General features: G+C 47.5%; 1 protein-coding gene across 2 annotated transcripts; it reads right to left on the bottom strand.

Moving 5' to 3' along the window:
- Nucleotides 1–7: 7 nt before the first annotated feature.
- LOC113879901 (myeloid-associated differentiation marker-like) lies at nucleotides 8–8,379 on the bottom strand. Of its 2 annotated transcripts, none has more exons than XM_027521727.1 (2): nucleotides 7,203–8,379; nucleotides 8–48 (listed from the first exon to the last, which is right to left on the bottom strand). In XM_027521727.1, the coding sequence occupies exon 1, from the start codon at nucleotides 8,113–8,115 to the stop codon at nucleotides 7,222–7,224; it is 894 nt and encodes a 297-aa protein (XP_027377528.1). In that variant the 5' UTR covers nucleotides 8,116–8,379; the 3' UTR covers nucleotides 8–48; nucleotides 7,203–7,221. The 2 variants fall into 2 exon arrangements, with proteins under 2 accessions (XP_027377528.1, XP_027377529.1); XM_027521728.1 differs by lacking the exon at nucleotides 8–48 and adding an exon at nucleotides 5,580–6,245.
- Nucleotides 8,380–27,857: the final 19,478 nt, after the last annotated feature.

The raw sequence follows: 27,857 nt of genomic DNA, 5'->3' as shown, positions 1-27,857 counted from the left end.
GGAGTTCTTGCAGGAGAAGATGAGCATACATCCTTCTACTCTGCCATCCTACAATATAAAATTCATTAGCTTATAAATAAAAGAACAAATAAAATTTTTGAAGACTTCTTCCCATTTTCCCTCAGTCTCAAGAGTTAAAGATGATCTAAATGTTTACTGAGTGTTTACTGAGGGCCCAGGTCTCAAGGCACAGGGAAAAAAAAATCAAGTTCTAGCAAAATGGTGCCAGGTCTACACAAAATGGTGGCCACACAAAGCAAAATGGCCATTACAAATCACAATACAGAACACAGAATATAAAACACTCACATAGACCTGGCAGTCCTAATCAGATGCTCGCTTAAACACAAGATTTCAGTCTCTCAGGAAAGCTCCTATAGAGACACAGAACTTCAGATCCAAGTACTAACAGAGTAAATGAAAATAAGCCAGGTTGAAAGAAGAGGGATGAAGAGGTGGGAGAGGAGAGCAAAAAGGATGGTCTTACAAATTTCTTCTGCTACCTGCAGATACCCAGGTGTTATGGACTTTACCTTGGGCCTCCAGGGAAGGGAGGACTGGAACTTGGCCCTGCCAAAAATCAGACCAGATCAGAACAGAACCAGAATTCAGAACAGAAGCAGAATTCAAGTTCTATGCCAGGAGAAGGTGATTGGTCTCCAATTCTCAGCTCAGGCTGAGGCACTTTGACCAGATTCCTGCATCCAGGAAGGTGGGACTAGAAAAAAAGGGTGGAATAGGAAGGGTTAAGGAGAGGAAAGAGAGACGGAAGGGGAGAGAGGTCCATAAAGTCTTTTGTTTCTTATCTGGTCGGGACACTTTGGCCATTTGTCCACATCAGGAGGAGACCAGGGACAAAAGGGTTTTAGTTGTGGCCGCTGAGTCTGGCCCATTGGTGGGCAAGCTGGTCCCTGAGTTCCCCAAGTGGTCAGGATGTTAGTCTCCATTTGCTCCAGGAAGGGGGACCCCTTCCAGGGCCCAAAATTGGGCTCTTGTCTAACCCTTGGAATTGAATTGTCCAAGGAGACACATGTGCTGACAAAGCAAGAAATTTATTGGGAAGGTGTGCCCAAGCAGAGAGCAGTAGGGTAAGGGAACCCAGGAGAACTGCTTTGCCACATGGTTCATGGTCTCAGGTTTTATGGTAATGGGATTCGTTTCTGAGTTGTCTTTAGCCAATCATTCTGACTCAGAGTCCTTCCTGGTGGTTCCATCTTGTTCAACCAAAATGGATGCCAGCAAGAAGGATTCTGGGAGGTGGTTGGTTTTGGACACGTGGTGTCACTTTTTGACCTTTCTTGAACTCTTCCAGTTGGTGATGGCTTATTAATTCCGTGTTCCCCATTAGGACCTCCTGTCGTAAAACAACTCATGTAAATGGTTACTCTGATGTCTGGCCAGGATGGGCAGTGTCAGTCAGTGTGCTTCCCCTAACACATCGCTGGGTTAGGAAGATCCCCTGGGGGAGGAACTGGCAACCCACTCCAGTATTCTTGCAGAGATAGTCCCATGGACAGAGAAGCCTGGTGGGCTACAGTCCATGGGGTTGCCATGGGAATAACACAACTGAGAGACAGCATGCATGCATGCAAGCTATGGGTTAGCATAAATTTATGAAGAGGCTTGGGTTACATATGCATATTCATGAAGGGGCTTAAGCAGGAGAGAGTTCAATATAGAATTGGAGCAGGGGTTGTCAGAGTCCAAGCTTTAGTTCATTGAAGTTAGGAGGGTCAGAGAAGACCAAGATCATTATTCCTTGGGTCCACGTATTAAAAAGCAGAGACACCATTTTGCTCACAAAGATCCATATAGTCAAAGCTATGGTTTTTTCCAGTAGTCATGTACAGATGTGCGAGTTGGACCATAAAGAAGGCTGAACACAGAAGAATTGATGCTTTCAAATTATAATGCTAGAGAAGATTCTTGAGAGTCCCTTGGGCAGCGAGGTGATCAAATCAGTCAATCCTAAAGGAAATCAGTCCTGAATATTCACTGGAAAGACTGATACTGAAGCTGAAACTCCAATACTTTGGCCACCTGATGTGAAGAGCCAACTCATTGGAAAAGACCCTGATGATGGGAAAGATCGAGGGCAGGAGGAGAATGGGGGTGACAGAGAATGAGATGGTTGGATGGCATCACCACCTCAATGAACATGACTTTGAGCAAACTCCAGGAGACAGTGAAGGACAGGGAGGCCTGACTGCAGTTCCTAGGGCCACCAAGAGTCAGACACGACTTAGCAACTGAAAAATCACCAGTTGATTTAATGCTTGAGCACTGGGGGTGAGAAAAGGGTTGAATTCTACAAAACAGCTCAAAAATTCTTCAGGCTAATATTTACCATTGAAATGAAAGAGAAGTCGTTATAACTAATTCTTTCTTTGCTATTGTTACTTCTTTTTCATGAGTTACTTGTCTTGAGTTGGTTGTTCCTGCATTCTTTTGTCCCCTTAAGATCATTAATTCCTTTTCAAGGGCAAGTATTGTGGCCATACTTGCCATAATACCTGTCTGAGGGACAGATGTGTATACTCTGTCTTGTAATACCAGGCAGGGGAAGCAGTGCCCAGTGAGACATAATTATATCTTGGGAATAATTAGATTCTCACAATATAATTAGGCAAAGGACATATAACCATCTTATATAATGGCCATTTAAATATACCAATTTATGTAAACTTTCATCTCAGTGTTGTTGATTTTCATACCTTTAACTTTAGTTTCCTTTAAGAGCCCATTAATAAGCCTTGGTCTTAAAGAAGTCCTAGAAGCTTCCCTTTTTATCCCTGGACATTTTACCCCATTTGAAGTCCCCAGTGAGGGGTTGAACCAAAGGACACAAGAACCCTCTGACCCTCCTAACTTCAATGAACTAAAGCTTGGACTCTGACAACCCCTGCTCCAATTCTATACTGAACTCTCTCCTGCTCAAGCCCCTTCATGAATATGCATATGTGACCCAAGCCTCTTCATAAATTTATGCTAACCCATAGCTTGCATGCATGCATGCTCAGTCTCTCAGTTGTGTTATTCCCATGGCAACCCCATAGACTGTAGCCCACCAGGCTTCTCTGTCCATGGGAATATCTCTGCAAGAATACTGGAGTGGGTTGCCATTTCCTCCTCCAGGGGAGCTTTCTAACCCATTGATGTGTTAGGGGAAGCACACTGACTGAAACCACCCATCCTGGCCAGACATCAGAGTAACCATTTGCATGAGTTGTTTTACGACAGGAGGTCCTAATGGGGAACACGGAATTAATAAGCCATCACCAACTGGAAGAGTTCAAGAAAGGTCCTTTTGTTAATCTTTTAACTTGATTAGTTGCCCTGTTGTCTGTTGTCCTAAGCGTTTCCTGATCAAGTATCTCAAATGCAATTTTCTTCCAGCTTTAAATTAGGCATATTTATTTATCTATTTTTCAGTTCAGTTCAGTTCAGTCACTCAGTCATGTCTGACTCTTTGCAAACCCATGGACCGCAGCATGCAAGGCCTCCCTGTTCATCACCAACTCCCAGAGTCTACCCAAACCCATGTACATTGAGTTGGTGATGCCATCCAACCGTATCACCCTCTGTCGTCCCCTTCTCTTCTGGCCCTCAATCTTTCCCAGCATCAGGGTCTTTTCAAATGAGTCAGCTCTCCATCAGGTGGCCAAAGTATTGGAGTTTCAGCTTCAACATCAGTCCCTCCAGTGAACACCCAGGACTGATCTCCTTTAGGATGGACTGGTTGGATCTCCTTGCAGTCCCAGGGACTCTCAAGAGTCTTCTCCAACACCACAGTTCAAAAGCATTAATTCTATATCTATTTTTAAAATGGGGTAAAAAGAGCAGATTTGTTTGGGGCTTTTTAACGTTGGGAACAAACAGGGTCTCTATTTGGTCCATCTAGTCTTAGATCATGTTGTATCAAATCTTTTGTTTAATCCCACCGGCATCAGTTTTCTTTATCCCATTTCTTAATAGCCATCTAAAGATTTCTTTGGGCTTCCCTGGTGGCTCAGTGGTAAAGAATACACCTGCTAATGCAGGAGATACAGGAGACGCTGGTTTGGTCCCTGGGTTGGGAAGATCCCCAGAAGAAGGAAATGGCAACCCACTCCAGTACTCTTGCCTGGAGAATTCCATGGGCAGAGGACCCTGTCGGACTACAGTCCATGGGGTTGCAAAAGATCTGGACAAGACTTAGCTACTAAACAACAATGAAGATCTTATCTTTTTGAGTTTAGTCCCTTTAAATTTCCAACTTGTTGGGAAATGTCTAGATTTTGCCGCAGCTTCTTCTTATTCCCTTGTTAATCAATCTAACTAATAGTTCATCTAGTGTATTAACATCTGTAAACCCCATTGAAGGGAAGCCAGGACCACAAATAAAGCTTTCCAAACTGTATTTTTTCCTTGTTTGTTTTAAAGTAAAGGAGTTCTTAGATGAGCCTAAAATATTTTAATCAACCTTCTAATTTGTTTGTCTTTCCTCAGATACCAAGAGAAGAACTGTTTATACTGAGACTCTCTGAAAATATACCAATTTAGAAGTTTTCTCAATTTAAAGGGTTCATCATCTGGCCACTGCTTGAGGTGCCCCACAAGAAGGTGTAAAGGATACAGCCTTCACAAGATCTAGAAAGCTTCCTCCCCAAAATAGTCTGAGAAAGTAAAGGGCCTTCGTTGTATAGGCAGACTCAACGAAGGTTAAGGTGACAAAGGCCACTTATGAGCTAGGAAAGTTGCATAGCCAGATCAAAAAAACTCCTTAAAATTCTAATCTATTCAACTGGCTGCCATACATGTTCCTTCTGATGGTAGAGACTCTTAAAACACAGGGAGGAAAAACCTTAGAAGGTCTGTTATATTTATAAATCAAAGACACAGGAAGAAAAATGCAAGGTGCCTCTAAATGACTTTTGTTCCTTTAAGGTCAGAATTCTAAAGAGAGAGTTTATCAAGCTGGTTTTCTAGCTGCACATGCAAAGCTAATTAGTTTTGCAGTGTCCAGTAAATAAAATTTGGCCATTTGGGGGCAATATTTCCTTTAAATTCCAATTAAGCAAGAACTTGTAAATATAATTCTGTAAGCACTTTTCCATGTCTTTCAACTGAGAATAAACCACTATGATGAAAAAATTAATCATCAGTCTAAGAAACAAGTGGAAACTTTTTTATTTGAGCCAGTCTGGGGATTATAACCTAGGAGACAGTATTTCACAACATTCTGAGATTGTTCCACCCATGAGGTCGAAGCACAGTTATGTAAGCTTTTATGACAAAGGGTTATTTGTCAAGTGAGGTATTACCGACACTTTACACAATCCGGATCAACTCAATAAAGTGTGCAGTGAGTACAGGTCATTGTGACTCCTTAGGAGAAGAGGAAGGAAGTTTATCTCCCCAAAAGTTGTGATCCTTGATATGGTAAAGAAGGAATTTTATCTCCTTAAGAAAGTGAAAGTGTTAGTCACTGAGTCCTGTACAACTCTTTGCAACCCCATGGACTGTAGCCTGCCAGGCTCCTCTGTTCATGGAATTCTCCAGTCAAGAATACTGGAGTGGGTTGCCATGCTCTTCTCCAGGGGATCTTCACGATCCAGGGATCAAATCCAGATCTCACACATTGCAGGCAGATTCTTTACCGTCTGAGCCACATGGCTGTCAATCTACTTAGAAGGTGTGATTAATGCAGATTCTCAATTTGCAATAATGGGAGGGAGGAGACCCAAACAGGGAAAGAATAATTTTATGTTTAAACTTTTCTCCTCTTGCCATTAAAATATGGATTTCATTTCATATCACTCAGTGTGTTTCCACTGAGCAAAATCTTCCTAGTGTATTTCACCTTAGAATAACCCAGATGCTGTTTCTTGAAACTGAGTGTCGAGGAAAACCTACCCTTCCAGGAAAGAGTTTAATAGCGCCAAATCAAACTTTGCATCATTGCCCAATAATAGGAGATGCGATAACCTCCCCCATATTCATCTGGACTCTCTGAGGAGGCAGATGGGCACAAGAGGTACCCAACCTCCAGTCCTTCATAGAGTTCAGGAGAAATCTGCTCTAGGTTCCTTCATCAGTCACCAAAAACATATGACTGAAGAAAAAAAAACCTCACAATCTAAGTTGTAAGTTACATTCTGTTTGGAGACCTCACTAAAGACTATAGCTTGGGAGGCACGTCACAGATGGCTCTGTGGAACTGTTCCAAAGAGGTGAGGAGGGGGCACGATACATGGGAGTTTTTGCTGGGGGAAAAAAAAAGAAACATGTAGTCAAATATCAAAGGATTATCACTAAGCACAAAAGCAGAAATCTCAAGGTAATGAGTTTAGTCTTTTTCTCAGGGCCAGAAGGTGCAGGAGTCTGAGGGCATTAGAATCATTCCTTTCTTATGCATCGTAATGAGCTAAAGCCAGTGCCTTTTCTCCATCGTGAATTCCCCTCGGGCTGACCCCACTGGGGGCTGCTGCAGTGGCTGAAGGCTTGATGGCCAGCAGCATTCATCGTTTAAGAAATGACTCACAATATTTTTTGTCCACATGGTCTGTAAGCAATGGGTTTTAGTAAGCCAGAAAAAATTCTGGAGCCAATCTCAGATGGGATGGAGCACCAAGGGGGGCCTAGAGATCCAAGTCTCTGCATTAGCACACCCACCCAAGGGAAATTATTGATCTCCAGAGATTTTTTTTTTTAACTTAAAGGACAGGTACACTATACCACCACCTCCACGAGGAGGAAGTGAGGCCTGATCCTTAGCTACCAACCACATCTCAAAACCACCCCACACACTAACTAAGGCACCACCAGGGGGACAGGCACGCTTTGGCAATGAGGCCCAGGATGTGAACAGCTGCACAGAGGGCTGTGTGCTGTGGAGTCAGCACCTCAGGAGGCGGGAGGGGGCGGTGGACAGAGAAGGAAGGGGTCTCAGGTCCTGATGGATCAGAAGAAGGAAAATGGGGAGAGGTGGTCAGGACACAGGAGATGGGAAAACCAATGATGACCAGAAAAGGGCCAAAGAGTAGAAAATACAGAAAAAATGAGAAAGAGACAAAACAAGGTGTGGGCAACCACACAAAACAGGAAGGAGACAAAACAGAGCAGAAGGGAAGGAAATAGAAAGGAGAGCAAGATGAATGAGGGAGGGTGTGAGGAGGGAGAGAGGGAGCCAGGAAGAGGATGTCAGAGCTTGGTAAAGATACCTCCTGTGAGCAGAGGTGGTCAGGAGTCCCCGGGCTGGTCCTCAGTCCCTACAGAAACATGGTGGGCCCAGTATACCAGGTCGGCCACGTAAATCAGCAGGTTGATGGCTGTCAGGATGGCCACAGCCAGTCGCTGGTCCCAGACGCATACATAGTTGGTAAGTCTATGTTGACAGCTCACATCCCTGGACCTCTCGGGCTGCCCACCAAACTTTTCATCAAATTGGTAGAGTGGCCAGAGGACCAGAGCACCAATGTAGAGAAGGACAGACAGCAGGCTCAGCACCAGATGGAACATGGAGGAGGAGATGGGCAGCCAGTTCTCATAGTTAGCCAGGTTCAACAGGATGGTCACGATCCCCAGGATGAAGCAGATGGAGTACACGGCCACGCACGACACCAGCAATGGATGGTCCATGTACAGGTAGGGATTGCTGATGAAGGGTAAGATGACACAGGCCACCAGTGTCTCTAGCATCTTGAGGAGGAATGGCAAGCTGCCTGTATAGCCAGTGAAATCACCTGTCTGGGGCCAGCCCAAGATCCAGATTGCTTCGGTGGCATAAGACACAGTGGAAATGAAGCAGAATGCAGTAGCAGCGATGGCGCGGTCCCGGGAGGGGTTGCAAGGCAAAAACTGGACATAGGTATCGGGGTAAATGATGGAGACCAAGAGGCAGAAGAGGGCGAGGTAGCAGGCATGGCAGAGGAGAAAGTCCCCCCAAGAGAAGGAGAAGCGGTACTGTAGTGCCAGTGACTCGATTATGAGGATGATGAGGGTCATCAGGCAGCAGAAGCACAAGATAACAAAGGACCAGGTACTTGTGGGCACCGTCCAGCTGTCCAGGCTGCCCACTAGTGAGATGGCCACGCAGGTGGAGAGCAGCTGCAGTGTTCGGAGGAAGTAGCCCATGATGGCCCAGAAGTCCAGGCCTCAGGACGATTACGTGGACTTTGCGATGTTCATGCAGGTCACCTTCGCTAGTATGAGAGTGGTCACTGGAGAAAGATCCAGCTTCAGAGGCAGATTAAGTCAGACATCTGGAAAAGGCTCAGGGTCCTGTGACGGCTGAGGCTCGGGATCTGTGGAGTTGGAACCAATGGCTCAGACACTCGGGTAACAGCACAGCCGCTCCAGAAGGGTTCTTCCCACCCATCACCCTTGGCCTTGTTAGGAGACTTGTCTTATCTTACAGCTAGGTTGGGTCTGGCCTCAAACTATGAACATATTTTTGTCCTTTGCACTGGGTCATTATCTACAGGAACACAGAGTAGGATGGCCCTTATCTGACATCCCAAACCTTTAAGGCTCTGAAAATTGGAAAGCATAAAAACAATTCATTTGGTAACAGAATTTGACCTAAAAAGACATGAGATAATTAGTGGTCTTTATTTCACTTAGTGTGAAAGTTCAAAAGTGAAGTTGCAAAAATATTAATGTATTTGATTACAAACAGCTTTTGGTGTTACATCATATAGAGTAGATGTGTACCAGGTTGCTTGTCTGGGGCTGAAAAATTCTCAATTCTAGGCCTTATCTTTATTCTGACTCTAAGTATTTCAGAAAAGGGACTGTGGATTGTACTGCTAACCTCATTTTACAAATGATAAAACCAAGGCTGGAGAAATCAAGTGCCTTACATAAGGTGGCACGACTAGGAAGTGGGACCCCACATGAAAATGCCAACATTGTGGGTCTGAGCAGTTTGCTCTACAGCCCACATGTCAGCAGGGCCTGAGGGTGGGAGCCCAGGACCAAATCTCAGGTCTCTGGGACCCAGGACATCCCTTCAGGGCCATGGGCTTCTTCTACAGCAACCTGAAGATACACATGTCCCAGCCTGCCCTCCCTGCAGCATCACTAGAGGGAGCTGCCATCTGAGGGGACACAGCCCCACCCGGAGGAGGGCAGCTTCAGGGGTGAACAGGGAGGAGCCCTGGGGTGAGAGCAAGGCCGTGGGGATGAGATGACATGGGAAGTGGGAGCTGTTGTTCAGTCTCCTCCCCAAATTCTGCTTTAACATGTGATCCTTCTCCACTGGAGGGAGACCTTGACTCAGCATGACTCCAAGGCGGAGCATCATGGAGGACGACAGAATAAATTAACATACTATTTGGCTCTTAAGGTCCAAAGCTGCCATCTAGGTGGGAGTCTGAAAAGATCTAGGAGTAGGCCTACCTGTGTGGATTTTCCTGGCCTGGGAGACTGGTTAGCAGCTTCCAAGCTGGGAAGAAGGGATTGGAAATGAACAAGGATGCTGTGTCTGGTGCTGATGGGGAGACTTCCAGGGCATCCCAGGGAGGGGGTGGGGATAGATGGATGATCACCCCCTTTTAAGGGCAGGAGCTGAAAGAGGAGGCCCCTGCAGGACTCCTGGGAGGGGACGACCCTGAGGATGTACCCGAGATTGGGGTGGGAGGGCAGAGTGGAGATGACTGGGGGGATCCCAGGGGCCCAGGGGCCCTGAGGCAGCACAGTAGGTGTCTTCTGACCCAGAAGGGATGCAGACATGGAGCCAACCTTCCCGTGGAGCCTCCTCCATGGGAGGCTCCATGGAAGCCTGGACTGGAACTGAGACAGGAGAACAGGGGCCTGAAGGGGTTTCAGGGCTGTGACAGGGACACGTGGCCAGAGTGGCAGGGACCCTGGAGAGCATAGAATTGCCCAGGTCACCTGCCTATGACAGTCCCGCCAGCCAGAGCTGCAGTCCTGCTCACACACGGACTCCTCCAGGGTCCAGTGTCGGGGGAGTGAGGCCCCTCTCAGCCTACCCCCTCCTCAGGGACAGCTGTTTCCAAGGGACTATTTGCTGAGAGGCCCCCAGGGCTGAAGGGCCAGCACCCTGAGCCCCAGCCAGCTTCCTGCCATCAGGGGTCTTGTCACCTTTGCTGATAATAAACCCTGGGACAAGGTAAGTCTGGAAAAAGAAACACAGAGCAAACCTGAGAACCTTCCTGGACTCACAGAGCTCCTTGAGTCCCAATTGTCAATGGAGTCCTGGAGCCTGCTGGCCTCCCCATGGGCACTTCCGGGGTGGGGGCAGGGCACCGGGGGGAGGGAGTTGGGGTGTCATGCTGTCTGTACCTCAGTTGCTCCCCCACCAACATCCCCAAAGTCACCCTTGATTCTACCTAAGGTTAAATGACAACTTTGGGTCCATTTGATGGCACAAGGGAGGACTTGGGCACGAGAGGCATGGGGCTTCCAGCTGTGTGACCCTGGGTACGGCCTGTGCCCTCTCTGGGCCTCTGTTCCCCCACCTGGAAAGAAGAGCTTTGCCTGAGTCTCCCAGCAGCCCCTCCTCCACTCTAGTCTGTGAGCCTGGACATGGTGCCCCCGTCAGAGCACAGCCTGGATGTGGCTGAGCCCTGCCTGCCCAACGCCAGGCATGTGGACTGGAAGACAGTGAGCTGGAAGGGTCATGGCTGGGACAGAGGAAGGAAGGAAGAGGTGCCAGAAGGACAGAGGAGGTGGAGGGGAGATGGACACTCAGTTACCAGAGGGCTCTGGACTTCTGGCAGACATTTCAGAGTTGGATGATTTTGGGCAAGTTGCTCATCAGAACCTCAGTTTCCCCATCTGTGCAATGGGCTTAATCCCTAATTTGTATCAGTTAAATGAATGAAAGCATGTGAAGGGCTCATCAGAAGGCCTGTCACATGGCACATTCAATCCCTACCAGCTACCTGTGCCCTTCATCATCTCCCTCACAGAGGACCCAGAAGGCCCTGGCCCAACTCTGGACATCAGCACAGGCAAGCTTGATTTGCTTCGAATCAGTGACTGCTATCCTGTTTGTACTCAAGGTGGCCGGTACCTGTGTTTGGTCTCCCTTCACAGTATTTTCTGTGTGTGTCAGACAGTTACAGAATTGATGATATGTTTTCCTTACGTGTTTAACTGCACAGTGTTTTAATTTCAAAGAATATCTGTATTTCTAGGTCCCTTTGAAGTCTCAGGAGCTCTGGTGTCGCTGAGTTTTGTTGTCTCTAAGAGGAGGGTGCTTGGAGAAGGCAATGGCACCCCACTCCAGTACTTCTGCCTGGAGAATCCCATGGATGGAGGAGCCTTGAAGGCTGCAGTCCATGGGGTCGCTGAGGGTCGGACACAACTAAGCGACCTCACTTTCACTTTTCACTTTCATGCATTGGAGAAGGAAATGGCAACCCACTCCAGTGTTCTTGCCTGGAGAATCCCAGGGACGGGGGAGCCTGGTGGGCTGCCATCTATGGAGTCGCACAGAGTCGGACACAACTGAAGCGACTTAGCAGCAACAGCAACAGAGGAGAGTGCTTGGAGCTGAGTGGGTGCTTCTCTCTTCCCATTCTCTGCCCACGCCCCCCTAACCTATTCTCAGGGGATTCTCAGCAAATGAGGAAAAGATGGGAGGAAAATCAGGTCTCAGCTGAGCCAGGGGAACCAGTGCACAGGGCTGACTTTGGCTTTCGAAACACCTGTAAGTTCTCTGACAGAATGAACTACGACACAGGGATGGGATCCCTTCCTGCCACCTAACCCTGGAGGCATCAAGGGAAATCTGGGATGTCTGGAAAGGACCATTGACAGTGGTCCTGCCTCACTAAGCTCACCTGGGTCACCTCTGACTCAGACCTGTTTGCTGGTAGAGTAAGGGGATTGGAAGGGCTGCCTGCTCTTTTCACACCTGGTAGCCTTCCCTCTCTGGAGAAGACAATGGAACCCCACTCCAGTACTCTTGCCTGGAAAATCCCATGGATGGAGGAGCCTGGTAGGCTCCAGTCCATGGGGTCGCTAAGAGTCGGGCACAACTGAACGACTTCACTTTCACTTTTCACTTTCATGCATTGGAGAAAAATGGCAACCCACTCCAGTATTCTTGCCTGGAGAATCCCAGGGACAGAGGAGCCTAGTGGGCTGCCGTCTATGGGGTCGCACAGAGTCAGACATGACTGAAGCGACTTAGCAGCAGCAGCAGCAGCCTTCCCTCTCACCTTCTCCACCCTCTTAAGTGAAGTGAAATCGCTCAGTCGTGTCCGACTCTGTGCAACCCCATGGACAGTAGCCTGCACCAGGCTCCTCCGTCCATGGGATTCTCTAGGCAAGAGAACTGGAGTGGATTGCCATTTCCTTCTCCAGGGAATCTTCCCAACCCAGGGATCGAACCCAGGTCTCCCACATTGATAGACAGATGCTTTACCGTCTGAGCCACCAGGGGACCCGCCCAATGGAGAAAAGACTTTCTATTCAGGGACAGGATTCTCCATTTTTACCTGCTTCCTATGTTCATGCTCACACCCTGCCCTGCTCCCCTGCGCCCTGCCCTATCCGAAGGCCCGCTGTCTCTGAAGGTGAGAATCCAGGCGGTCTGGTTCCAGCAGTGGTAGGAACGCTGCCCGCTTCCTGCCCAGTCTGCCATGGGCACCATGGCCAAGAAGCTTACTCACTCAGGGCACAGTTTCTCCTCTTCATGGAAAGAGCATGTGCTTTTCCTTCTGGGGGATGAGAGGGTTTGAGTAGCTTTGCTGAAACATGGAGGGAAAGGCAAACTCTAGCCTGGCCCAGCACCCTGAGTTCAGGGGATGTGCTGTGTCTCCTGGTAAAACCGCTGGCCTCTGTTTCCAGGTGCTGAGGGCAAGACCTGGTGGGCAGAGGCTGGGGGCCTGGCCCCATTCAGTGGTTGCGGGGCGGGGAGGTCCTGAGTTCTAGCCCCACTGAGGTCCTAGTTCCTGATCTGTAGACTGGAGATTATAATAACCCTTCCAGGGCTGGTGTGAGGGTCAGAGACAAAGAAGTGAAGGGCCGCTCCCAGAAGGGTGCCAGTGAAAGGCCATCCGTCCTCTCACCTGCAGTCCTGCCATTAGCTTCTAGCTGGTTTCTCCATTTCCATTCTTTCCCTCAATGTCTGCTTGGGCTGAACTCAAACTGAGACACCTTTGACAGCTTCTTTGTAACCTGAGGACGAAAAACAAACTGCAAAATGTCATCTCCAAAGCCCTGCAAGCTCAGACCCCTTTCTACCTCTCCAGCCTCCTCATCTTCCTCCAGCCACTGAGAATTTCTTCCAGTTCCTCTTGATCATCACAGGGCCTTTCCCTTAATGTCCACGTGCTCCCCAACCCTGAACTGAGACCAGATCTCAGCCTGGCACACAGTAGTCCTGTGCCCAGTCAATGCTACTCCAAGCCTCAGTTTGCTTGTCCAGAAAACGGAGATCATATCTCCTGCTTTTAGTCATAAGGGCTTTGGATTACACCCTGCAGAGAACATTTCTGGCAAAGCTCAGCTGGTAAAGAATCCGCCTGCAGTGCAGGAGACTCCAGTTCAATTCCTGGGTCAGGAAGATCCCCTGGAGAAGGGATAGGCTACCCACTACCGTATTCTTAGGCTTCCCTGGTGGCCCAGATGGTAAAGAATCTGCCAGCAATGTGGGAGACCTGGGTTCAATCCCTGGGCTGGGAATATCCCCTGGAGAAGGGAACGGCTACCCACTCCAGTATTTTTGCTGGAGAATTCCATGAACACAGGAGCCTGGCGGGCTATACAGTCCATGGGGTCACAAAGAGTCAGACATGACTGAGCGACTTTCACTTCACTTCACTTCAAGCAGAGAACAACTGTACTAGAAGGATGCAGGGTAGCTTGGAGAGCTACTACGGAGGGGCCAGCCTGGGAATAGGCTTAGATCAGGATGGGGGGAGCTGAGCAGCCAGGGCACAGCCAGGGCAGCTGGTCCAGGCACTCGTGGCCATTGGAAGCACGCACTGGATGCTCCTGCAGATCAGAAGGAAATCTGACCTGACCTGGTGTGTTCCAGCTGCTCCTTAGGTGTGTGTGCAGGCCCCTCTTGTGCAGCTGGTCAAATACTTATCTGGCCGTTAAGTTTCTTATTAAGGTGAGGCCTAGTTGCTCACCACAACTCACAGGAGAGGGACACCCTCAAATATGGCAAGCAGTTCAGATTGTCAATGAACCCATGCAGGGAGGTATTCATCACACAAGACCATGGGGGTGGTTGGGAGAATGAAGTGAGATAACACACAAAGCACTGATTCTCAGACATTTCCCCTAAAGGCAGAAGGGATGGCATGTGTCCAGGGTGGGAGGTCCAGGCAGGACCCTGGGCTATAATCCTGTGCTGTGGTCAGCAAGTGTCTGCCGTGTGCCAGGCCCTCTTCTCAGTTCAGGGACTACAACAATGAACAAAGGGCAGAATACCCCTTCTCAGTGGATCTGTATTCTAGGGTTTATCTTTGAAGCCTCCTGTTTTCTTTGAAAGTCAGTTCAGAGTTCTGCATTCTATTTTGTAATAGGTCCATAATGTCAATAATATACCCCTAATGGGAAATAGATGGGGAAACAGTGGAAACAGTGTCAGACTCAATTTTTGGGGGCTCCAAAATCACTGCAGACGGTGACTACAGCCATGAAATTAAAAGACGCTTACTCCTTGGAAGGAAAGTTATGACCAACCTAGATAGCATATTCAAAAGCAGAGACATTACTTTGCCAGCAAAGGTCCGTCTAGTCAAGGCTATGGTTTTTCCAGTGGTCATGTGTGGATGTGAGAGATGGACTGTGAAGAAAGCTGAGTGCTGAAGAATTGATGCTTCTGAACTGTGGTGTTGGAGAAGACTCTTGAGAGTCCCTTGGACTGCAAGGAGATCCAACCAGTCCATTCTAAAGGAGATCAGTCCTGGGCATTCTTTGGAAGGACTGATGCTAAAGCTGAAACTCCAGTACTTTGGCCACCTCATGCGAAGAGTTGACTCATTGGAAAAGACTCTGATGCTGGGAGGGATTGGGGGCAGGAGGAGAAGGGGACAACAGAGGATGAGATGGCTGGATGGCATCACTGACTCGATGGACGTGAGTCTGAGTGAACTCCGGGAGTTGGTGATGGACAGGGAGGCCTGGCGTGCTGCGATTCATGGGGTCGCAAAGAGTCAGACACGACTGAGCGACTGAACTGAACTGAACATGTCAGGCTTGTTTAGTACAAAAGTTATGAATGGTCTGGTGCCTGTGCTGCCCTATTTGTTTGAAGATACAGAAAACTGTGTCTTGTCGTGTCTATATTTGAGCAAGTTCTGGTGGACACTCCTCCTATGGGTGATGGAGGAGAAAACTGGGTCCTTTGGGAGTGGGGCAGAGTGTAAGGGAGATGATGGAGGCATCTGGGACCATGTTGGCAGTTTCAATCAATGTGCTTCTGCTAACAGTGCCAGCCTCCTTTGGGAGAGCGGAGAATTAAGGGAATTCTCTGAGGCCACAGACCTCCTGCTATAGGGCTGTGCCTGATCACACCCTGCTGTAGCCACGTGTTCCGGGAAACAAACTCACTCAGAAGGACAATGCAGATAGTGGAGCACAGTTTATTACACCGGCGGGCCCAAGGCAGAGTCTCCCCTTAGCCAAGGATCCCGACCAGCATTTGTGAAAATCTTTTATACCCCATGTGTACATGCCTGAACCCACCACTCCAAATTCCTTGAGACTTACATAAACCAAGGAAAATACAAACCAATAACCCCATCATTCATGTGCTATGTGCTCATGTGCTCAAACAGTCAAACAATTAACCAGTAATCAATAAACCTGAGGTTACACTCTGATAGATACAGAAAAATTTATAGCCTGTCTGGAGAAGGGGTGATTAGTGTATGTTTTCTCTTAGGCGATGAGTAACCTAGATATGATCTTCAAGGTCATAAGACCTCCAGACAGGGGGTCTTATCCTTCTGTTGTTGTTTTCATGGGCACTAAACACAGAGTTCAGAGTCCATTGGAAAGGTGGCTGAGCATGATCAGCATGAACAGGCCTAAGATGGAGTCCAGGCCCTATGAATTCCTTCTTCAACCCGACCGTGTGGCTCGACTGTGGAACTCCAGGCTATGGCAGAGAATGGGAGAGAGGTTGCCCTTTGCAGCTGCCAAGGTCTCTTAGGCCTTGAGGACACTTTTTTATTCTCTTGTCCGTGCCAGCCTGACCTTCCACTCAGAGAAACACTAAATATTGGAGGATCAGGAGGAGGGCGTCTGGGGTGTTGTGACACCCACCAGCATTTTGGTAAATCCCCCGAGGTGCACCTCAAGGCCTCTTGATGTTTTCTGTTTTGGGGACTGATGGAGTTCCAGTTTGAGGTTTCTCCCTGTTTGTAAGGCGTTGCTTTGGAGAAGTGTCCCAGGCTTGTGGGACTTAGAAGTCACGTCTGGGGCAGGCTTGCCATTTGTGCTTTGAATTTCTGGGCATCTCTTTGGCATTTGCTTTGTTTTTGGTGACTTCCCGTTAGTGTGGTTTGGTTTGGCTTGATTACTCTGATTTGTGAGCACAGACTTCTGACACTAACTGCTTAAGCTAGAATGGAAGTGCTTCCTCTAAAGTTCCTTCTCAGAGTCCCCTAGGGAAAATCCTAGGGGACTTGGTCAACCTGTAATTATGACAAGAATTTACTTAAGTGGAAGTTAAAGATGATCACATGTAAAAGATATTTTTCCCCCCAGAAAGCTCTTTTTTTTTTTTTGCCTATGTAATTAATTAAGATGATGTGGGGAAGGGGCAGGCAGGAAGCTGGCTTGGTAACTTTAAACAAAGACCTCCTGGGGGAAACTTACATTTCCATGTGTTTTTGAGATGTGAATGTTCTATCTGACATTCCTAAGGTGTTCTGTTGTGTGTTTGTTTGAGTTAGGCCTATAAGAGGTCCTTTTATAATTTATTAGTGCCCAAGTGATGGATACTTCTAAAATTAAAGAAACTAACAAATTATGAAATCTAGAATGCTCTCATTGTAAACAACTCTTTTTTCCTGTACCTATCTAACCAAAGTTAAGTTAACCTGAAAACAAGAAAAGCTGGTTTGGGAAACGCCATTATGATCTTCCCCTTGATGTCTCTTACAGATGCTAATAAGAACAATTAAGAATAACAGCAGAAAAAAATTTGGAAGGAAAATGTAGCAATTATTTCAATGACTGGAAGACGACAGGGCAACCCACTCCAGTATTCTTGCCTAGAGAATCCCATGGACAGAGGAGCCTGGAGAGCTACAGTCCCTGGGGTTGCAAAGAGTCAGACAGGACTGAGCAACTAAGCACATTTCACTGAGGCAGATTCTTTTAAAAAATGATTTGCCTTAACTAAATAAATGTAAAAAAATCTTTGGATGGTTATTTGGAACCAAATAAATAGAATGGAGATTTATTTGATTAAAATAAGGTTTGATATTACTACACTGCTGCTGCTGCTGCTGCTAAGTCACTTCAGTCGTGTCCGACTTTACCTTAAAGTTAATGAGCCAAGAGGGATTCCCTCTGTTGTTTTTCAGTCCCTCAGTCATATACGACTCTGCTGCTGCTGCTGCTAAGTCGCTTCAGTCGTGTCTGACTCTGTGCGACCCCATAGACGGTAGCCCACCAGGCTCCGCCATCCCTGGGATTCTCCAGGCAAGAACACTGGAGTGGGTTGCCATTTCCTTCTCTTTGGGACCCCATGAACGACAGCAAGCCAGGTTCATCTCTCACATCACTACATGACTACTGGAAAAACCATAGCTTTGACTATCCGGACTGTAGGGGGAGTTCGTAATTTCCTCGGTTCTGTCTTGCTGCAGCAAAAAATTGAAGCGACGGACAGATCAGTGTTACAGCTCAGTTTTATTTGGCAAGCAAAGGAAAATACATCCTTGAGGCATGAGGGCGGGCTGACCCAAAAGACAAGAAGAGAAGAGAGGCCCCCGGGTCAATTTTGGCTCCTCTTTTTGTATGTTTTTTCTCCTTCCCCTGAGCCTGCCCTGTGTAAACTGGGCTAGCCAGGAAGACTGTTTTACCTGAGGTCCTCACTCCACTCCCTGGACCTTCCTTTGCACTATTTTCGTGGGCTTTTTCCTTCTTTGTCTTTTGGCCACCACCATTCTGGACTCCTTTATCCCATTCTAACTACCTAACAGGACCTTTGTCAGCAAAGCAATGTCTCTGCTTTTTAATACGCTGTCTAGTTTTATCATAGCTTTTCTTCCAAGGAGCTAGTGTCTTTTAATCTCATGGCTGCAGCCACCATCTTCAGTGATTTTGGAGCCAAGAAAATAAAGTCTGTCACTATTTCTATTTTTCCCCCTCTATTTGCCATGAAGTGATGGGATCAGATGCCATGATCTTAGTGTTTTGGATGTTGAGTTTTAAGCCAGCTTTTTCACTCTCCTCTTTCATCTTCATCAAGAGACTTAGTTCCTCTTTGCTTTTTGTCATTAGGTTAGTGTCATCTGCATATCTGAGGTTATTGATATTTCTCACAGCAATCTTGATTCCATCTTGTGCTTCATCCAGCCTGGCATTTCACATTATGTACTCTGCATAAAGCACATTTTTCTGTCTTCTGACTGGTGGGATTTGAGCTCTCATTTGAGTTGTCATTTTGATCTTCATTCCAAGTAATTACAGATGCTGACTATCTTCTTCTGTGGTGGAGATTTGGTGTTTTGTTTTGTTTTCTTCTCAAATTGTATGAGGAAAATTTATCTGTGGCAAGTGGCTTCTAGAAAGTTCATTGTGTCTGGAGTTCATTTCAAAAATACCTTCTCTTGGACATTTCTTGAGGTTAGCCGTCATAAACAGTCCACCAGGCTTTCTGAATTGGAGATGCCAATAAGCACCAGTGGTCAAGTTGAAGTTAGAAGAAAAGTCCACAAGGGCAGCCATTTCTCATGCCCACCTCTGGACCCTCCAGTGACAAGTGCCTAGGGAAATTTGGCTTCCTGGGATGTAAATTAGAGTGGACTGTGCCTGACCAAACACTCAAGGACTTGCGGTTCAGTACTTCTTCTCCCTAAAGCTTCACAATCCTCCATTCCACTGTCCCATCCGGGGCCACAGCATCCTGCTGAGGCTGCTGACATGCCTAGGAGGCAGTGCTCTCAGGAAGGAGGCTTGAGTTGGGAACCTCAGCACCAGGAGACATGGTGCCTGGGTGTCTGTTGCCCCCAAAGTCCTTGAGCCCTTGATCTCATTCAGGACTCTGGTCCCAGCCAGAACACAGCAGACAATAGGTCTTTAAAAAATGTTAACCGAAGGGCACTATGCCAGGCTGTGTGGACCCCACCCCAGTCCAGCAGTGGGACCCAAGCCTGCTCAGCCTCCAGGGATGGGATAGCATCCCATGTCAGGAAGGCTGGAGATAATAGAGTAGGCATCACTTTTCTTTCCTTTTCTTCAACATCTTGTTGATGCTTCCTTGCAGTATTGTCGATCTGCAATATGATTGTTGTCAGTGTACAGCCGCCTGCTTCAGGCAGGACGTATCCATGGAGTGTATTTGTTGTTTTCTGAATTCTTTTGCCATGGAGATTATTGCAGAAGGTCAAGAAAGATGCTGAGCATCAGGTCCTTGGGGATTATCTATTTCACATGCAGTTTTCTGTGTATATGAGGAAGGAAGGAAGGAGATAATCCTTGTGGAGTATCTCTTAGAGACAAACATTTCTGTGTATAGGTCAGAGATAGAGATTTCTATGTGTATGCAGAAGGAAAGAAGGAAGGAAGCTGATAATCCTTATGGATTATTGATTACAGATACAGATTTGTGTCTGTGTTAGACAATAATGAGAGAAGTTTGAACTTTCAAACAGTGCTAGTGGGAATGTGAAATGGTGCTGCCATTTTGGAGAACAGTCTGGCAGTTCCTCAAATTGTCAAACTTGAAGTCACCACATGACCCTGCAGTTCCACTCTTACATATAAACCCAAACACCTGTGCATGCATGTGCACAGCAGCACAATTTCCAAGGACCACCCAAATGACCATCAACAAGTGATCAGAGAACAGATACACACAGTGGGGTCCGTCCACACAGTGGAATATGACTCGGCCATGAAAAGGAGCGAAACTCTGACACAGGCTACAGTGTGGATGGACCTTGAACACATGATACTCAGTGAGAGAAGCAGACACAGAAGGACACACAGCACGTGATTCCATTTATAGGCAATGTCCCAAAAAGGCAAATCCACAAAGAATGAAAGTGGGTTTGTGGTGGCTATGGGATAGGGGAGGGGGTGGATGGATGGATGGATGTTGGATGGGTGAATGGATGTATGGATAATGGATGGATGGATGGATGGGTAGATGGATGTGTGGATGGGTGGGTGGATGGAAGAAGGGGTAAACAGAATGTGGTCCATTCACACAGTGGACTATGACTCAGCCATGAAAAGGAGTGAAGCTCTGACACAGGCTACAATGGGGATGAACTTGAACACACAATGCTCAGCGAGAGAAGCAGACACAGAAGGACGTACTGTCTTAGTCTGCCTGGGCTGCCATAGCGAAATAGAAGGCTGGGGGCTTCAGCAACAGGAATGCATTTCCTACAGCTCTGGAGGCCAGATGTCAGAGATCAGGGCGTCAGGATGGTCAGGTTCTGGTGAAGCTCTGTTCTTGGTGGGGGCAGGGGTCTTCACTGCATCCTCACATGGAGGAAGGGCTGAGGAGGTTCCTTCGGGGTCTGTTTCTTAAGAGCACTAATCCCATTCATGGGGTCTCCACTCTCACGACCTCATAACCTCCTCAAGGCACCCCCTCCTCACACCATCACCCTGGGGGTTAGGTTTCAACATGTGCATTTTGAGGGGGACACCAACACACAGCCCAGAATACTCACAAACCATATGATTGCATTTATAATAAACATCCAGAACAGGCAAATCCAGAGACAGGGAGTCAGGGAGTGGGGCCTGGCGCTGGGGGAGGGGAAGGGCAATGTGAGGACCTGAATAAACCCTGCACCTTAGGATGTTCAGGAATAGCCAGTTCTGACTCCATGTTGGAACTGTGTCTTTGGCTCTCTGTTACTTTTGTTACTATAATCACACATAGCGGCCTGCCTCAGAGAATCCTGCCCCTCTGCCTGACTGTTAAAGTGCCTTTGTTCAGAACCCTGTCCACCTGTGGATGGCAGGAAGGAAGAGATTAACACATCCCCTGCCTGAGGCTTGGTGTTCTCCCAAGGTATTTTCAAGATTTAAGGCCTTTTTAGTTTGTTTCCTCACACCCTCCTTCTTTAATTCATAAAAGAACCTGGCATCCAGACCCCGAAGAGATAGTTCTTTGGAGATATTGATCGGCCGTCATTTTGCTCAGCCGGCCCTTAGGATACAGTTGTATTTCTAGTCTCCACACCTCGTGTCATGCAGCCAGCATATGCAGCAAGCATAGCAAGCTTGGATCCCTGCCCCTGCACCTGACCTCTGTCCTCAGCTGATTTTAATCTGCATCCTAAGCAGCTGTGTTCCAGCTGCAAAGAGAGGGAGCCTATTCACAAGGCCCTCCCAGGGCACGGGGCTCACATGGGCAGACCCCTCCCAGGGCAGGGGGCCTGTCTGGGCAGGGCTCAGCACACAGGTACCCTGCATGGAACCCTGCAGAGCACCCCCAGCCCTCTTCCTGGTCACCTCAGAGCAGGACCTGGACTAACAGCCGCTCCTGGGCAGGTCAGTGACCCTGGGCTTCACTCTGTGCGGCCTCCTTCTGGCAGGTCTTCCAGAGTTTCCACTGCACCCGGGGCCTGGGCTCCTGTCTCCACCCACCACCCCTCCTCTCCCTGACTCCTGGGTTCCTCTATTTAGGAGAAGATCTTCTTGAAATTCTCTCCACTTATGGGCCAGATAAAATGATTAGAAATCAAACCAGAGCTGCAGCCCCATGTCCACCTTGACCCTCAGGCCCACACCTGTTCCTTGCACCTGGTAGGCACAACAAGACCCATTTTCTGCAACCGTGAGCCCCTGGTGGGTGAGGATTGGCTGACTGGATGAGTCAGCCAGCCCTTCCCAGCAATGCCTGGGTTGAGGTCTTTATAAACAACCCCTTCCAGGCAGTGGGGCTTCTCTGATGGCTCGGTTGGTAAATGAAATAACCTGCAATGCACGAGACGCGAGTTGGATACCTGGGTCAGGAAGATCCCCTGGAGAAGGGAATGGCAACCCAGTCCAGTATTCCTGCCTGAGAAATCCCATGGACAGAGGGGCCTGGCAGACTACAGTCCATGGGGTTACAAAAATCTGACACGACTTAGCGACTAAACCACCACCGCTTCCCTAGTAGCTCAGCTGGTAAAGAATCCGCCTACAAGGCAGGAGATCTGGGTTCAGTCCTAGGCTTGGGAAGATCCCCTGTAGAAGGGAACCGCTACCCACTCCAGTATTATGGCCTGGAGAATTCCATGGACTGTATAGTCCCTGGGGTTGCAAAGAGTCAGACGCAACTGAGCAACTTTCACTTGGAAAAAACCACCCCCTCCAGGCAGCAAGAATGCCTGCAGTGGCACCTAACACCATCTTCTCTGCCCCTCAGGAGCACAGCTGGTCTGGTGAGAAGGATGAGGGGTCACACATCGTGGGCTGATTTCTTATTTTGGGTTTCTTTTTCATTGTTCTAAGAGCTGGGTCCCAAAAGAACTTGCTGTGATGAATGTCAAAGTTTCTACTGCCTATATTTTCCTCTAGAATTTCATAGTATCTGACCTTACAATTAGATTTTTATCTTGAAAATCTGTTGCTAAGTCGTGTCCAACTCTTTTGTATTCCCATGGACCATAGCCTGGCAGGCTCCTCTCTCCATGGGATTTCTCAGGCAAGAATACTAGAGTGGGTTGCCGTTCTCTTCTCCAGGGAATCTTCCTGACCCATGGATCAAACCCGAGTTTGTTGCATTGACAGGCGAGCTCTTTACTACTGAGCCATAATACGGTGGAATCTTTATCTTTGTTGTCGTTCAGTTACTCAGTTATGTCTGACTCTTTGCAACCCCATGGACTGCAACATGCCAGGCTTCTCTGCCATCACCATCTTCCGGAGTTTTCTCAAACTCATGTCCATCAAGTTGGTGATTCCACTAACCATCTTGTTCTCTATTAACCCCCTCTTCTCCTGCTTTCAATCTTTCCCAGGGTCTTTTCCAATGAGTCAGCTCTTCACATCAGGTGACCAAAGTATTGGAGCTTCAGTTTCAGCATCAGTCCTTCCAATGAATATTCAGGACTGATTTCCTTTAGGATGGACTGGTTGGATCTCCTTGCAGTCCAAGGGACTCTCAAGAGTCTTCTCCAACACCACAGTTCAAAAGCATCAATTCTTCAGGGCCCAGTTTACTTTATGGTTGAACTCTCACATCTATACATGACTACTGGAAAAACCATAGTTTTGACTAGATGGACCTTTGTCAGCAAAGTAATGTCTCTGCTCCTTAATGTTATCATTATACTGCTGCTTGATTCAGTTACCACATACACATACAGCATATCTCTTTTCTGGATTCTTTTACCGCAGAGGAATTGCAGAAGGACTAGCAAAGTTCCCTGTGCTGAACATCAGGTCTTTGTAGGGTATCTATTAGAGATACTGATTTCTGTGTATATGTTAACGATACAGATTTTGGTATATATGTTAGACATACAGACTTTAGTTTATATCTGGAGGAAGCAAGGAAGGAGATAATCTTGCAGATTATCTGTTACAGACATAGATTTCTGCTTATATGTTAGTGATACAGATTTCTGTGTATTCTTACAGATTCTGAAATGTTTGCATTTGTGGGAGGAAAGTAATAAAAAAGTGAAAGTGTTAGTTGCTCTGTCGTGTCCAACTCTTTGCCACCCCACCCCTGCCAGGCTCCTCTCCATGGAATTCTCCAGGCAAGAATACTGGAGTGAGTAGCCATTTCCTTTTCCAGGGGATCTTCCCAACCCAGGGATCAAAGCCAGATCCCCTGCATTGCAGGTAGATTCTTTACTGCCTGAGCCACCAGGGAAGCCCATTTCTGGGAGGAAAGGGCAAGGAAAGAAGAAAGGAGGTAATCCTTTTGGATTATCTATTTTAGATACAGATTTCTGTGTATATGTTAGTCCCGACCTCCTAATTCATCCTTGCTCTTTCAACTTTTTTGGAACCCTCTGTGTTTGAATTCTCAGAGTCTCTTTTTGTGTTGTAAATTAGTTTGTCTACTTCCTTTTAGATTTTGCCTAGTATTCACATCATATGCTATTTTATCCCTCTGTCTGCCTGACTAGTGTCTGACCCTCCAAGGTCCATTCTTGTGGTGACCAGTGGAATAATTTCATAATTGCAGTGGCGGTTCTCATGGTTGAATTGTGGTCCACTGTATGTATGTACCACACCTTCTTTAAGCTTTAATGTGTCAGTAGACATTTTTCTCGGAGAAGGCAATGGCATCCCACTCCAGCACTCTTGCCTGGAAAATCCCATGGATGGAGGAGCCTGGTGGGCTGCAGCCCACCAGGCTCCTCCATCCATGGGATTTCGAAGAGTTGGACACGACTGAGTGACTTCACTTTCACTTTCCACTTTCATGCATCGGAGAAAGAAATGGCAACCCACTCCAGTGTTCTTGCCTTGAGAATCCCAGGGACAGGGGAGCCTGGTGGGCTGCCCTCTATGGGGTCACACACAGTCGGACACGACTGAAGCGACTTAGCAGCAGCAGCAGACATTTTGCTGGATCTGTGTCTTGGCTACTGTAAGCAGTGCTGCAGTGAGTGTTGGGGTGCATGTGGGTTTTTGAATGATGGTTTTCTCGGGATATAGGCCCAGGTGTGGGAATGTCAGATCCTAGGCTTAGCTTTCTGGGAAGTGTCCCCCCCTCAACCGACACAGGGAGGCTGTGCTTTCTAGTGGCTGTTGCCAATGTCCATTCCCACGTACTGTGTAGGTGGCTTCTCTCTCCTCCTGGCTTGCTCTTGCATTGTTGCCTGTGACATGTGAGAATGGCCATTCTGAGCGGTGGGATTTGATTTGTCATTGTCACTTTAATTTGCATCCTCCTGTAATAATTAGAGATGTTCAGAATCTTATCCTGTTGCAGGGTGGGAATTTATTTTTCCCCCTTTATACTTTTATTTACAGGGTGTCAGGGAAATTTACCTGTTGCAATTGGCTTCTTGAACATCGGTTGTGTTTGGAATTTACGTCTGCAACATCAGCCCCAGATCCTTTCCTGAGGGCAGCTGTCACTCACAGCCCCACAGGCTTTGTTCATTGGAGGTGTAAGCACGGCCGGTCAAATTGTAGTTACAGGAAATGTCCACAGGGCGGCAGCGCTGTTTCGTTCTCAACTCGCTTGTTTCTTGGGCAACCAGAGCCTTCGGGAATGTCTGCTTCCTGGGCTGTGAGTTAGAGGACTGTGCCTGAGTAAACACCCAAGGGCTTGTGTTCCCCTGCCTCTTCGCCCTAACGCTTTACTCTTCATTATCCGAGTTATCCCTGCCTCGCCCACAGAACCCTGCTGAGGTGCCTAGGAGGCTGCACTCTCAGGAAAGAGGATTGAGGTGGGGACCCCAGCACCAGTCAACCTGCAGTCTTGGTTACTTTTCAGAGTTCAAGGCCAGAGGGTCAGGCGACCATCCTTTGGTTAAACGCCAGAGCAAACCTCACAGTACAGGTTAAAGCGGGGCTCAGTTAAGGGCACCCTGCCGGGCTGTTCAACCCTACTCCTGGCTAGGCATGGATCCAAGGCCGTTCAGACTCCAGGGATGGGATGGCAGCCCAGGTCAGGGAGATGGGTGGAAATTAGGCTTTGCTTTTCTTTAATCTAATGGCGATGGTATACAGGAATATAGTTGCCCTGCCAGTTGGTGCTTGTTGTCAGTATACAGCCACCTGATTCAGTATGACATATATTAACACACAGCATATCTGTTCTTTTATGGATTGTTTTGCCCTAGAGGTTCTTGCAGAATTTCAAGCAAAGTTCCCTGTGGTGAACATCAGGTGTTTGTGCAGCCTCTGTGAGATATACAGATTTCTGTGTAAATGTGGAATTAGGAAGGAAGGAGATAATCCTTGTGGATTACCCATTACAGATATAGCTTTTTGGGTATATGTTAGTATCAACCTCCTATTTCATTCGTGACATTTCCTTTTTTTTTTTTTTTTTGAGTTTTTTGTGTTTTGATTCTCAGAGTCTCTTTTTGTGCTGTAAACTACTTCCTCTGTATTTCTTTTTTTAAATTTTGCCTAGAAGGGACATCTGCTATTTTCTTCCTGTTTCTGACTTCACTTGGTATATGATCCACCAAGGTCCATCCTTGTGGGAACCATTTGCAGGATTTCATAATTTCAGTGGCAGTTTTTCTTGTCTGAGTAATAGCCCATTGTATATATATATACCACAGTTCTTTAATATTTAATCTGTCCATGGACCATTTCTTGGGTCTGTGTCTTGGTTATTCGAAGTAGCACTGGAATGAACATTAGATTGCATGTGTCATTTTGAATGATGATTTTTTTGTAATATAGGCCCAGGTGTGGGCACAAACGGAGAAGGCAATGGCACCCCACTCCAGTACTCTTGCCTGGAAAATCCCATGGACGGAGGAGCCTGGTAGGCTGCAGTCCATGGGGTCGCTAAGAGTTGGACACGACTGAGTGACTTCACTTTCACTTTTCACTTTCATGCATTGGGGAAGGAAATGGCAACCCACTCCAGTGTTCTTACCTGGAGAATCCCAGGGACGGGGGAGCCTGGTGGGCTGCCGTCTATGGGGTCACACAGAGTCGGACACGACTGAAGTGACTTAGCAGCAGCAGCAGTGGGCACAAAAGTCGTAGGCTTAGTTCTCTTGAAATTTTTTCTTCTGGCCTGTGCAGGCTGTCCTTTCTAGGGGCTGTTGCCAATGTCTGTTCCTATGAAAGGTGTAGGGGGATTCCATCATCTCCCTGGTCTTTCCCCCCTTTCCTGTTTGTAGACAGTTAGGATTCCCATTCTGTCAGATGGGATTAGATTTCTTATCGTTTTGATGGGCATTCCTGCTGTAATAGTTCAGGATGCTGGGATTCTTGTTCTGTGGCTGTTTGGGTTTTCTTTTCTTTTTCCTTAAAAGCTGTGAGGAAATTTTACCTTTAATTGGATTCTTGAAAGTCAGTTGTCTTTGGAATTTATTTCTGCAATAGCCGTCCAAGGTCCTTTCCTGAGGGAAGGTGTCATTAACAGCCCCAGAGGCATTGTTAATTGGAAAGTGAAAGTGAAGTCACTCAGTCGTGTCCGACTCTTTATGACCACATGGAGCCCACAGGGCTTCTCTGTGCATGGGATTTTCCAGGCAAGAGTACCAGAGTGGGTTGCTATTTCCTTCTCCAGGGGATCTTCCTGACTCAGGAGTCGAACCTCGGTCTCCCGCATTGCAGGCAGACGCTTTACCGTCTGAGCCACCAGGGAAGCCCCATTGTTAATTGGAGGTGCTAGTAAACATGCAGTGGACAAGTTATAGTTACAGAAAATGTCCACAAGGTGGCAGCACTTCTTCATGCCCAACTCTGGTTTCACCTGCAACCCCAGCCCTAGGGAAAGTGGGCTTCCTGGTCTATGAATGAGAGTGAAATGTGCTTGAGCAAACTTCCAAGAGCTTGTGTCTCACTACTTCTTCCCCCTAAAGCTTCACCCCTTCCCTCCAGACTCATCTGAACCTGGGGCACGGCTCCCTGATGAGGCTGTGCTCTGAGGAAGGAGACTTCAGCTGGGACTCCGGCACCAGTGAACCTGGATTTTTGGTGACTTTACCCTGGTCCAGAGGGTCAGGCCACCATCGTTAAGGAGCACTAGGGATTCTGGTTCCAGCCAGGGCAAGCCAGACAGTTCAGGTTTAACAGGGGTGTCAAAGAAGGGCACCTCC

This window comes from Bos indicus x Bos taurus, chromosome 21, assembly GCF_003369695.1.
Source record: "Bos indicus x Bos taurus breed Angus x Brahman F1 hybrid chromosome 21, Bos_hybrid_MaternalHap_v2.0, whole genome shotgun sequence".
Lineage (NCBI taxonomy): Eukaryota > Metazoa > Chordata > Mammalia > Artiodactyla > Bovidae > Bos > Bos indicus x Bos taurus.
Note: the sequence above shows the minus strand (reverse complement) of the source record. Positions and strands in the feature narration are given on the sequence as shown.